This window comes from Orcinus orca, chromosome 7 (genome assembly GCF_937001465.1).
Source record: "Orcinus orca chromosome 7, mOrcOrc1.1, whole genome shotgun sequence".
Taxonomy (NCBI): domain Eukaryota; kingdom Metazoa; phylum Chordata; class Mammalia; order Artiodactyla; family Delphinidae; genus Orcinus; species Orcinus orca.
Genome location: NC_064565.1, coordinates 49,178,765 through 49,192,656, shown reverse-complemented (window position 1 = coordinate 49,192,656; position 13,892 = coordinate 49,178,765). Strand labels below are relative to the sequence as shown.

The 13,892-nt window shown below is 36.6% G+C and overlaps 1 protein-coding gene across 2 annotated transcripts in view; it reads left to right on the top strand.

Moving 5' to 3' along the window:
• Positions 1-13,892, top strand: part of LOC101278050 (CD302 antigen) — a 129,214-nt gene that overhangs the window by 30,273 nt on the left and 85,049 nt on the right. For both annotated transcript variants that reach the window (XM_004266281.3, XM_004266283.3), the window contains exons 12-14: positions 1,618-1,817; positions 2,386-2,528; positions 13,647-13,728. In XM_004266281.3, coding sequence (XP_004266329.1) covers positions 1,618-1,817; positions 2,386-2,528; positions 13,647-13,728 — 425 coding nt within the window. The remainder of the gene's footprint in view (positions 1-1,617; positions 1,818-2,385; positions 2,529-13,646; positions 13,729-13,892) is intronic.

The window sequence follows — 13,892 nt, the reverse complement described above, 5'->3', positions numbered from 1 at the left end:
TTTATAACATAGAAATTGGAACATGTGAATGTGTAGTTAAAAACACTGTTTGAAATAGAGAATGCCCACAAAATTTGTAATACATGATCATCAGTATAAATATGAGTGGTATTGATAATAACAAGGTCATCTTTTTACTTGTAGAAGATGGAGGATGCAGATGCTAATCCTGGTTAAATTGCATCTTAAATTAGAATGTTCTAAAATACAAAATACATGATTTCTTTTATAGACACTCAGACATTTTAGAGTCAGCGTCACATTCTTCATGGATAAACCTCAGTGGTCGGGGGCAGGGGTGCTTAGGAAGTAGCTGTAATAGCTATTCTCTCAGTCTGTAGCCAGAAAGACTGCCTGTAAGTCCTCTTTACCATTATTACTCCCAGATTCAGCCAGTTTGGTTTGCATTGGGCAAGCCGTGGATAGGGGGTAGAATAAGAGAAAATAGCACACCCATCCAGGGTAACACAGCATTATTTTTCCCAGTTCCTTGTTCCTCTTGCTGTCCTTGTATAATGAGACATGAGACCATATGGCTTCTCTGTGTGATGGAATGGAAGTTGTCCTTATTACTTTGCAATGTATGTTCTTCTTGTCCTCTGCGCATTTCCAGCAGTGTGATGTAATGGGAAAGGGAGCATGGCATTTTGCCAGACAAATCTGGGTTCAAGTTCTGACTCCTCCACTCACTAACTATGATTGTGGGCAAGTCACTAATTCTTCATCTGGAAATGGATCTGACAATACAAACTATCTTTTAATGTTGTAGTGAGTAAATAAAATTCTGGCTGCCATAAAATTAATAGTAAACAAATGTATATTACCACACACCTCCTTCTACCTTTATTGTACCAGCTCTTCCTTTGGATCTGAATCTGAGAGTCTTGTTTTGAGGTTTACTAAGTTGCTTAAAAACTGTTGAAAGCTGTTAGGTGAATATGAACGATTTAGACTGTTCTGAGCATCATAGTGGTTTAGGGTACAGCTCTACACACACACCACCTAGATTCCAATTCTGGATCAGCAACTTTCTCACATGTGACCTTGGACAAATCACTAATCCTCACTGTACCTCAGTGTGACAATAGAATCCACTCTATGTGAGGATCAATTCACTTAATCCTCTTAGAATAGTACGTGGCAAGTAGTAAACACTTCTCTGTATTACTGTCATCATTATTATTGTGAACAACACATTTATTTCCTCCATTTTCTCTCCTATTCTCTCTCCCCACTTTGAATCAAATAAAGTGTGTAGGCACTAGAAAATGTTTGGGCTTTAATTTTTTAATGTTTTTAAAAAATATTTATTTTATTTTTTGGCTGCGTCGGGTCTTAGTTGCAGTACCTGGGATCTTCATTGAGGCATGCGGGATCATTGTTGTGGTGCACTGGGTTCTCTCTAGTTGTGGCATGCAGGCTTCTCCCTAGTTGTGGCTCACGTGCTCAGTAGTTGCGGTGCACGGTCTTAGTTGCCCCGCAGCATGTGGGATCTTAGTTCCCTGACCAGGGATCGAACCCACGTCCCCTGCATTGGAAGGTGGATTCTTAACCACTGGACCACCAGGGAAGTCCCTTTAATGTTATTTTTAATTAAACTTTTCTGTTCAATCCCAGCTTCTCCAGGAGGGTGTGTGGCTATGGCTACGGGAAAGTCTCTTGGAAAGTGGGAGGTAAAAGACTGCAGAAGCTTCAGAGCACTTTCAATTTGCAAGAAAATAAGTGAGCACCCTGAGCCTGAAAAAGCAGCCCCCAAGCCTGAAGACCCCTGTCCTGAAGGCTGGCATAGTTTCCCCTCAGGTCTTTCTTGTTATAAGGTAAAGTAATATTCTCATTCAATCCCTCAATGAAGCTATCTGTCTACTATCCTAGTCCATGTTTTTGTCCAAACTGTGCTCCTTCCTAGACATATACATCACCTACTGAAGTGTTTGGGAGCACAGAGTCCTTGTCAGGGTATCATTGAACCTCTGGTGTCAGATGACTCATTCCCATATAAACTCATGTGCTACCCAAAAGAGCAGGGCCAGAGCCAGAAGTGGCTCTTTCCTAGGGTTCTTTTGTTTTGGGAAATTGGGTGAGCTGCATGCCATGCTAATACTTTGCTTACGATTCTCATATCCCTTTAATTATTGTTGTCAAATGAAGAGTTCTGTCACTTCTTACAAGTCAAAAATTTTACTTTAGGGTCCGTGTCAGTCTGGCCTCTAGTTGACACTTTCAACAGGACCTGTCTGTGTCACAGTATATGGGCCTTTACCTATGACTTTATTACACTTCTAAGAGTCCATTTCAGGGGCCCACACATTTGACTGTAATTGACTTTGAACTTACGAATACTTTATGATTATACCAGGAAACAAATTGACATTATATTTTGTTAAGCTATTTCATATAGAAAGAATTGTAAGAAAGAGGAACTGGGAAGAAGCTGAGAGATTCTGCCAAGCACTTGGAGGGCACCTTCCTAGCTTCAGTCATATGGATGAAATAAAGAAATTTCTTCACTTTCTAACAGACCAGTTCAGGTAATACTTTTAGAATGAGATCTTCTCTGTTAAATTTGATGTCCTCTAGGTATTCAGAATTGACATGTTTTATTATCTGAAAGGGTTATTCAGTACTTTAACAGTCATTCAACATCAAACATTTTTATGTGCAAGACGCTATGAGGGATTCAGAGATGAAGGAGACAGAGTCCCCACCCTTTGTGTAGTGTAATAGTGTGCAGCAGTGGGGATGAGAAAAGTATGGTGGAAAAATCTAGAACACGAGTAAGGAGAGGCCATGGGAATTTAGAGGAGGGAGGAAGTGTTTCTGGGAGGTATAATTGGGGAAAATGTTATGAAGAAGGATGGTTCTTAGGAAGTAAGGTAATATTTGAAAGTTAAGATGGGAGAAAAAGCCAGGGAAAGCAGAACATAAGCAAAGGAACTGGAACTAGAATATACAGATATGGTGAAAGAGAAATGAGCCAAAGAACTTAGCTAGAAAATGGAATTTGGGTATAAAATTAGAACACCCTTTCTTGTCAGGGAAGGAGTTTAATAAGTCAATAGACAAAAAACAAACAAACAAAAACAAAGTGTGTATGTGTGTGTGTGTGTGTGTGTGTGAGAGAGAGAGAGAGAGAGAGAGAGAGAAACAGACAGACAGACAGACAGACATGGTAGGTAGATGCAGAACAATTAATTATAAGGCTATTACAGCCCAGCTGGTAGAAAACTACATTGAAGAAGGGCAGTAAGATGGGACAGTAAGGAAGTGATCAGAGATGTAACAAAGATGGAGTCAATAAGCCACTGTGATTTTGATGTTATGTAGAAGGAGGATTCCTGAACAGTTCTCTTGATGTCCTTAAAGATAATGTGGAGAAATATGGGCAAGGTGTTGCTGCCATAGAGGGAATTTTTTCTGAAGCTTTGGGGACAATCATAGGTATGAGGGGCTTCTACTTCACAATTTATTTTTCCCCTCACTTTTTTTTTTCTTTTTTAAGAGAATGAACTTTTAAATTTATTTATTTATTTATTTTTGGCTGTGTGGGGTCTTAGTTGCAGCATGCGGGATCTTTCATTGCAGCACATGGGCTCTTCATTGCAGTGCACAGGCTTCTCTCTAGTTGTGGTGCACAGGCTCTAGAGAGCATGGGCTCAGTAGTTGTGGCGCACAGGCTCTCTAGTTGTGGTGCGCGGGCTCCAGAGAGCGTGGGCTCAGTAGTTGCGGCGCACAGGCTCTGTAGTTGTGGTGCGCGGGCTCCAGACATCGTGGGCTCGGTAGTTGCGGCACACAGGCTCTGTAGTTGTGGTGTGCGGGCTTCAGAGATCGTGGGCTCAGTAGTTGCGGCGCACAGGCTCTGTAGTTGTGGCGTGCAGGCTCCAGAATGTGGGGGCTCAGTAGTTGCGGCGCAATGGCATAGTTGCCCCGCGGCATGTGGGGTCTTATTTCCCGGACCAGGGATCAAACCTGCGTCCCCTGCATTGGAAGGCAGATTCTTAGCCACTGGACCACGAGGGAAGTCCCACCCCTCACTTTTTGAATCGAAAAGAAGACCAGAACTTGGGGTTTCCCTGGTGACGCAGTGGTTGAGAGTCCACCTGCCGATGCAGGGGACACGGGTTCGTGCCCCGGTTCGGGAAGATCCCACATGCCACGGAGTGGCTGGGCCCGTGAGCCGTGGCCGCTGAGCTTGCGCATCCGGAGCCTGTGCTCCGCAACGGGAGAGGCCACAGCAGTGAGAGGCCCGCGTACCGCAAAAAAAAAAAAAGAAGACCAGAACTTGTAAATCAAGGATTCAGGGTATACCAGGCAAAATTATGGAAAAGAAATCACCACCTGGACATACCCTAGTGAATACTTTCCTGATCATTTTGACTCAAAAAAACAAAGACTTCAAAGAAAAATAGCAAAAATAAAACAGGTACCAAAACACAAAATCCAGCTAGCCTTCTTCTCTAGGACGTTAAATATAAGAAGGCATTTTAAAAATTGACATCTAAAGAGTTTTGAACTGGAAAATGTGGGCAATGTGTTGATCTTAGTTCCCAGTTGTGTGGTTTTTCATTTGTGAAGATAGTAATTGATAATGCTCCCTACTTGAAAAAAATTTCAGACATATTCCAGTTGAGAGATGAATAAAAATCAAAACACATGAACAGGTATTTTGTTGTTAAAGAATTAGAAGGAAGAATACATAACATAAAAACATAGCCCCAGTCTAAATAATGCAATATATGTAATTATAAAATTACCCTAAATTATCCTAAAGTTAGAATGTAATTATCCTAAATTCTGAAAGAGAAACAAGAATATTTTAATAAAACCAGGTGTTAACTCTGGTTAATACCAGAGTTTATAACTCTGTTTATAAATAAAAACTGAGATGTAAAGAGATAAAATGATTGTGAAAACTGAAAGTATAATAAATTCTTCATTTTACCTGGAAATCATATTTAGAAACACAGAGTTTGTATTTTTTTAAAACTGTAAAGAGTATGTTCATCTACTGAATATGTAATGAGTGGGAGAAAAAAGGCCCATACAGCAAATTATAAAGGAATAAAATAACAAAGCATAAAGTCCGGCATAAAGAAGATGGCAGAAGACCAAATGTATCCATTATCAGTTATGTTTAAGTCCAAGTTTGCAAATGTGTTCAGTAATGAAACCCAACTCTATGCTGTTGAAAGATACCTAAAACAAATCTTGCCAGTTAGTACCTTTCCAGCCCAAGGAGTATTATGTTCTTTTCCTGGAAGGAAGGGACCACAAAGTGTTTCAGAATCAAAACATTTTGATAAAATCCATATTTTCTGACACTCTTTTAAAATTAAAACCACTGGCAACATTTTCATATTGCAGCAATAATTAGTGCTGATTAGCCAATGGCCCACCAAAATGTGGCATCACTCTCCAATTTGTTATGGTCTCCAATTTATTACTCCTTGGCCACTTCACTTATGTTATTTTATTTCTTTATAATTTGCTGTATGGGCCTTATTCACCCAAGTAGCATTGAGTTAATAATCACAAACTTAATGTAAAACTTAGAATGGGAAAATTAAAATAATGGGCAAAATTATATTGTGTAAATGTGAATGAAAAAGCTAGAGTTGTAGTATTAATATTAGATAAAATACAATTGAAGTAAAAAGACATTAAATGGGAAAATGAGATCTTATTATTGATTAAAGGTACAATCTACAGTGAAGTTATAATAGTCAAGAACCTTTACACACTTAAGATATCAAAATGTATAAAGCAAAAATATTAATTATATTGCTAAAATTTTTCAATAAAAAATAGTAATGAGAGACTCTAACGCTCATCTCATTTATCAACGAACGAGACAGGCAAAATAGAAATAACATAGAACATATGAATAGTATAATTAAGATTGATTTAATAATATCCTCTTTATTTATAGATTAAAAAGTCTGTATATACTTCCTCTTCAAGCTCTTTGCCTGGATCACTTAAAATAATGGATCTATTAGGCTAAAAAAAAAAAAACCCTAACATTTCAAAGTGGTAGAATTATACAAGTTACATTAGAAGTGAAATCAAATCCCCTTCACCTAAAAATTCAGTGTTTTTTAAAAAAATTTATTGGAGTATAGTTGATTTACAATGTTGTGTTAGTTTCAGGTATACAACGAAGTGAATCAGTTATACATATACATATATCCACTCTTTTTTAGATTCTTTTCCCAAATAGGTCATTACAGAGTATTGAGTAGAGTTCCCTGTGTTATACAGTACATCCTTATTAGTTATCCATTTTATATATAGTAGTGTGTATGTATCAATCCCAGTTCCAAATTTATTCCTTCCCCCACCCTTTCCCCCCCATAACCATAAGTTTATTTTCTACATCTGTGACTCTTATTTACAAAATAAACATTCAATGTTTTTAAGAACTCTTTTGGCAAGTAAATCAAAACTGTATAGATGATAATAAAAACACTCATTCTGAACTTCATGAGATATAACCAAAGCTATAGCTGGAGGTACATTAATAGCTTTAAGGGCTTTTAATTATTAAACAAAAATAATGAAAATAAGCATTCACCTAAAAGTTAAAATATTTATCAACATAAATAAAAGGAAACCATAAGAAAGAACCTAATAAAGATAAAAGTGAAATGAATTAATTAGAAACTGGAAAAGCAGTAGAACTGACAAATTCTAGAGTTTTATCTCTAGAAATAAAACTACAAAACAGAGGAAAAAAATCTACTGATGACTAAATCATGAAAACAAAAAAGAAAACAGATACTTAAAATGAAACCTAAGAAACAGATTATAAAATCCTTTCAATGGAGAATTTTTTAATTGGTAAGAATCCTATGCATAATTCTACGTTATTATAATGAAATTATTAAAGTGAACAATATCTAGGGAAATATAAATTAGTATATAATTGATTTAATAAGTGGAAACCCAGTATTCCAATAGCCATGGAAAAAATGGAAAAAGTTAACAAAGAATTTCTTCCAAGAAAAAGATAGTAACTACGTATATGGTTCTATATGTGATCTCCTTCATATCTTAAAAAAGAGATCATTACCACGTATTTCAGTAGTACAACCAAGAGATTGTATTCCATTACATAGAAACTGGTGCAAGCATTCAGTTTATTTCACAAATAGTCTAATTCTGATATCACAACCTGTCAAAGATAGCACAAAGAATTATAGACCAACCTCATATCTAGACTTGAAAAAGTAAAAACTAACGAGGGATACAATAACAAACGCAGATACACTGCTTATTGCATGCCAGATAATGTCCTAAGTATTTTCTACTAACTAATCCTTACAACGGCCTATGAGGTAGGTTACTATGCCCATTTTATCTAAATGGGGAGATGGAGACACAGAGAAGTAAAACAACTTGCCCAAGGTTATGTAGTTAGTAAATAAAGGATCCAATATATGAACCCATTAGAGCCCACTTTCCTAACCGACTGTGTTATAGTACCTCAAAATAACATGCCTTGATCATGTAGGATTTCTTCCAAGAGTACAAGGTTGGGCCAGTATTAGGAACTCTATATATCTAGTCAAATACGTGATCATCTTAATAGGTGCTGAGAATGCATCTGGTAAAATTCACTATTCATTCCTGGTTTTATATATAAATATATACTTAACATAGTTAATATAATTAACACATAATTTCTTATTAAATTAAAAATAGAAGTGTAGTTCAACCAATAGCCATATGACACTTAATGATTAAACATTAAATGCATTTCCATGAAAGTCAGAAAAAAGGTAAAGATGCCTAGTATCATCACTTTTGTTGATCTTTGTTTGGAATTTATCCCCTGTTCATTAAGATTTAAAAAAAGAACATTGCAACATGCAAGTATTTATAATGTATTAAGTGGGAAGAAAGGCAAATTATAAAAGAGTAGAAAATATACTATTTACATCAAAAAGTAGACTGCAAAACTACGTCAGAAAAGATCATCGTTGTTACCTCTGGAAGATAAGATTTTGAATGCGTGTTTAAATGTTTGAACATTTTTCCACATTTTCCAGATTTGCATTAATATGCTAACGATTGTATTTTCTTCATTAAAGCAAGTAAAGTCTCACTACAGTGTGCTTGGAATCTGATGAAAAATACAATACATGCGTTCCATAAATAATCATTTATTAAGCATCTGTTGTATAATTTCTAGTATTTTAGACTTCATTTTCTAGCATTAGAAATTAATATTCAAAATTTCATTGCACACTAAGCTAATTTGAATATACAAACTCCTAAGTTTCTTTCAAGGTGAGTGTTTCTTAGCTACTGCCCACAACCTTGAGAGTAGAGTATAATGAATGCAATATTCAGACCGAATCTCTCCAGACATACATTTATTAAACAGTCATTGAAGCAGGCAGAAAACATGTTATATAACCTGTCTTGTAAGCTTACAACATCCCGGTAGTCTGTCCTTTTAGATTCCAGTGACCATCTTGCATGGAACGCTCATTTGAGGTAAATGTGACAATGTTCCAAAAGCAGGATTCTTCTGTTCCCACTATAGTTGGCATCAGGCAGTCCCAGTCACCTGACCCAATGACTGGACATGGGACCATTAAAAGATCAGGCCCCAGGGCTTCCCTGGTTGCGCAGTGGTTAAGAATCCGCCTGCCAATGCATGGGACATGGGCTTGAGCCCTGGTGCAGGAAGATCCCACATGCCGTGGAGCAACTAAGCCCGTGCGCTATAACTACTGAGCCTGCGCTCTAGAGCCCGCGAGCCACAACTACTGAGCCTGCGCTCTAGAGCCCGTGCTCCACAACAAGAGAAGCCACCGCAGTGAGAAGCTTGTGTACTGCCATGAAGAGTAACCCCCGCTCGCCACAACTAGAGAAAACCTGCACACAGCAACAAAGACCCAACGCAGCCAAAAATAAATTAATAAAAATAAATAAACTTTTTTAAAAAAGAGGGATCAGGACGTAGATCCATTTCCAGTGGTACAGGATACCAGCCTCACGAGATTCTCATACCCTTTCATGAAGAGTGAGAGTGTCCCTAAGTATTTTTAGCTATTCCTCATATCTTCAATTTTACCAGTGAGTGCCCATTTCTAAGATCATGCTGATTAACAAGCTTCTAAGTTTGCTGATATTAACCTATTTCTGACATTTACTCTGCTAACAACCAAAGTCTCAGGTACGGCTTTTGGACTGCAGTCTCCCTTGTGGTGGCTGCCTCTGGAACATAACCTTTGTAATGCCCTGCTGACCCTCCCTGAAGAGAGAATTTCAGCTGGGCAGCTTGCTAGCCCCTAGATCTCAAGCTTGACACACACAATATCATACTGTCTAAGCTAAAGTATCTTTAAGGAAAATACTGACATAAACAAACTGGGTTTTGAATCAAGTTCCTAACCCAGCAAGAGATTAGGAACCTTTAAGTGGTTCAGGGAGCCATGGATAAGTACTAAGCAATGAGGTTGTGGATACAGTCAGCCCTCCATATCCACACGTTTCACATCCGCAGATTCAATCAACTTCAGATCGAAAATATTTGAAAAAAATTCTGGAAAGTTCCATAAAGCAAAACTTGAATTTGCCTCATGTTGGCAACTATTTACATAGTATTTACACTGTTTTAGGTATAATAAGTCATCTAAAAATAACGTATACAGGAGGACATGTTTAGGTTACATGCAAATACTACATCATTTTATATAAGGGACTTGAGCATCTTTGGATTTTGGTATGAGGGAGGTCCTGGAACCAATCCCCTGTGGATACCAAGGGGCAACTGTATTTGTGGGAATCAGTTGATGAAAAATGGAATATCATATATGATATAAATGATCATTAAGAGCTTCTATATACAGAACAAATTACACTAGAAAACAAAAGTCTGAGAGGTAATTAAGGACTCTTTCTTGGTTTTTTAATTTCTAGTCACACTTGATGAGTTCTCCCCCTCAATTAAAAATTGAAAAATACAGGTTCATTATGTAAAATTGGGGAATGTAAAAAATGATAATGAAGAAAATTAAAATCACCTCAAATCCTAGCTCCTAGTTATAAACATAGTTAACATTTTGTGTAAATCTTTTCCATTTTCTTCTATTCCTATCATATACTTTATTTTCTACAGAATATACAATGATTAGGTTTTTTTCTGATCACAGAGGAAATGTATATTGAATTTAGAAAACAGAAGAGCACAAAGGAAAAACACATCACCTAATCCTTTCACTCATAGGGACGATATTTTATTTGTACTCATCCTAGCAGCTAATATAGTACCATGTATTAAGCAGACTGTAACGTCTGCTTAATACGTGCTCCATTAATAGAGAGATCATTTGCCCATGCTATATTTAGACAACATATTCTAAAACTTATTCAATATTATAACCATGGCTTGAAGGGAAGAAAGGAAGCCAGCCCATTTATATCAGAAAATGATTCTAAAGCTTATTCCTTGAACACCTTAGCTTTTTATTGCAGGGATTGACCTTGCTCAGCAAGACGTCCATTGCCCAAATTGTGTTTTGCCTGCCAAGGAATAAGGTCAGATTACTGCTCTACTTCTCACAATCTAAGTTCCATGTCTCTGTATTTCAATGAAAAGGGTTCATGGTGCACCAGATCATTAAGGCTCTAAAATCTTTGCAACTCTTAACAGCAGCCCACCAGGGAAAGCCATTGTAGAACGAAAGTAGTTTTAGGATTAGGGAAGAAAGCCTTGTTTGCAGTGCGATTGCTGCTGTATGCACTACCTCCAGTGATGTGGCATGAGTGGATTTGGATATAAATCTAAGGCTTTGCAGACTAAGCGCCCTCATCAAATAGTGTTTACTGGGGGTTATGGTTGAGGTGCTGTTTTCCTTAGGAACCAGATGCAGCAGGAAATTTGATTGAGAGTAGAAATTTTAACGCAAATACACAAAGTAACCTTTCGTGCAATGTCTTCTTAACCTCATAGCCTTAAAACCATATACTTAGTGTTTGGAGCAGAAGAAATTTATATACAGAGAGAAATTTTCAGTTTGATATAATTCCTCAGTTATGATCCATTTCTAACCACAAATTTTTTTCTTCCCTCGAATTTTTGAAAATCCACATTAGAGGTGTGCGACAATTAATGTGATTTCCAATTTCTTCTTCTCTTTATCTACCTACAGACAAATCAGGCCAAACCAGGAAGAAGTTACAAATGAGGAAATATTTTCCACCTCTTACCACACACACACAAAAAACCCACAAGTAGCTACTATTTACTATATTTATAACCGAATAATAAATCTCTTGAAATGGAAGCTAAAAGCTATAAAGGTCTGGGTTGCAATGAAGTTCAGTCTCAGAAAGTAGTGAAGATGAGAAGCTTCGGACAACGGGATAAACTTCTCTCTAGGAAACTGTTCTCTGAGATGCAGCAGAGGAGGCAGAAATGGGCTTGAAAGCAGAGGTTTCTAAGGGAAGATGGGGAGCTAAGAGCAGACTGAGTGGCAATGGTGGGGACAGACCCCTAAAGAAGCTTTCTGTGGGAGCTGCCTATAGAGTAAATGCAGATGGCAAACGATCTTTGATCATCTTCCAGTTGTACTGTTGATTGTGCAAAGAAGATAAAATATCTAATGCTTACTTTAGGGAAACACAAAATTCCGCACAAATTCTCCAGGCCCAAATACATATTCTACAAAAATTAGAAAGAAGTGAAGTTTGAGGAAGCAAACTTGACCTCCTCTTTATTTTAGCTGTCTGACTTTAATTATAATGTATATGGCAATTATCTAGACCTGGTGGTTTAGAAATCCAGCAATTGGAAGTCCGTACGAAAGCTCTGATTAGTTGAAGACACAAACTGCAAAATCCTTTTTTAGCTGCTAAATTCAAACTAGACTTAATTGTCTCCACTGGATTTATCTTAACTCTGCAAATTGGTAATCTTTCTTTCTGAAAGAAAACAGTAAAACAATAAAAACTGAAAGGGGACCGCCCTCATGTTCCATTGCAGTAAGTCGAAAAGCTTGAGGTTGGTAAGGTGAAAAACATGCTTATTGATGTTAAAATATGAGGGAGTGTTGAACAGAGGAAAGAGACGAAGAAAAGCAGTTATTTCATTAAAAAGTGAGAAATTAATTTAAAATTAAGTTTGTTCCTGCCTTGGATTCACTGGCAAATATTTTTAAATGCAGACTTACTGTGTTTCCCAGCAGTCTTGTAACTGTACGTTCCATGTGTTCCATAAATTCTCCTGAACTTGAGAGTAGGGATTAACTTTAGATTTGGATTCTACCCCTTTTCTAATATGTGTTCTATTTATACTTAGCATTTATGTATGCATTGTTTTGCATATATAACATTCACTCATGTACTGGTGGTACATGACATATACAATCAGAAGGTTAAATTATATGGAAATAACCAGCATCACCAACCCACCACCCCCACCAAAAAAAAAATTGCATGGTAAATGGTCTACTTTTTAAGGCCTAAGAAGTATACTATATTTTAGAGAGTATTTTCAAATGAAGTTAGAGGTGGAGAAATTTCTTATGGTTATATCGCTTCAATTTATTGAAAATATCTCCCTGGTTTGAGTATGAGTTTAATTGAGGGGAAGGGATCACTTACAATGTATGTCCCTGCCTCTATATGTTGTTGTATGTATTCTTCCTTGGAATGCCTATCCTTTCTCTGCTCAGCCAACCTGAATACTGGCACGTGGTAAACACTTAGATTATGCCTCGAAAGAAATGTTGGCAATTCTTCAAAGACTGTCTTTTGTCCTACTAACTCTACAAAATGTTTCCTGACTTCCTACGGTCCACAGTGACCTCTCCTTTTTCCGAAATTTTTGTAGTGCTTAAAATGTATGCAAATTTTTATCATTTGATGTTTTTCAAAAATGGCCTCATATTTTCCTTGTTCATATATATCTTGTCTCCCTGACTAGTTTATATGCCCCTTGAGGGTAGATATTATGTCTTGTACTTCTCTGTATCATCATTGCACATAGCTCAATGCCTTGTACATAAAAGCATCATAGTTATGATGGTTAAATATATTCACTTAAGTGATTGCTTAATTATATTGCTCTGGTATAACCCATGGAGTTTGGTATTTAGAAAATATTGATACTTGAATGCTTGTTTTACTTTAAACTTAGTGGGCAGAGGGAATTAAATTTTTTTTTAAATCTCATTTAATAAAAGGTTAGCCAAGCCAAAGGTTAGCCAAGTTCTTCATTTTAAAGAAAAGATACTTGATAGTTATAGACAAATGCTTTAAGGAAATGCTATGGTTGTTTTTGTATCTGAAAACATTATCTAAAATTGAAGCTCTTCAGTAAAAGTTTTGAATTAATCATACACTTTTTTCCCCCTCCTAAGTTTTTCAAAGCAGAATAGTTTTTGCCTTTCATATGAAGAAAATAACATAAAATTTAGTTTAAAAAAGTCTGGTACTTTTTTGATAGCTACCCTGTAAATAGGGTTCAGTTTCATTTCAGGAGACTTGTTTATATAGCTTGAAACTATGTTTCTCAGTTAGTGAGAAGGACTTCTGAATAAGCTTACATGTCTTAAGCATTTTAGAGATGTGGATGCTAAATGTTTTTGCCAAATGCTGTGCTCAAATTTTCTTAACACTTCCTTTTCACATAGTGACCAGCGTTGGCTTTGGATAGGTTTGAATAAAAGGAGCCCTGACTTACAAGGATCCTGGCAATGGAGTGATCATACACCAGTAAGTTTAATCTTTCTTGTTTAGGATAATATGGAAAGAGTATTTATTTCAATAACAAGAAAGTTGATTGTTAATTAATATAGCCATACAACCATTAAGTTATGTAGATGTATCTTTATTGAAATGGAAATAGATTCACATATATGAAGTGGGGAAAAATAAGT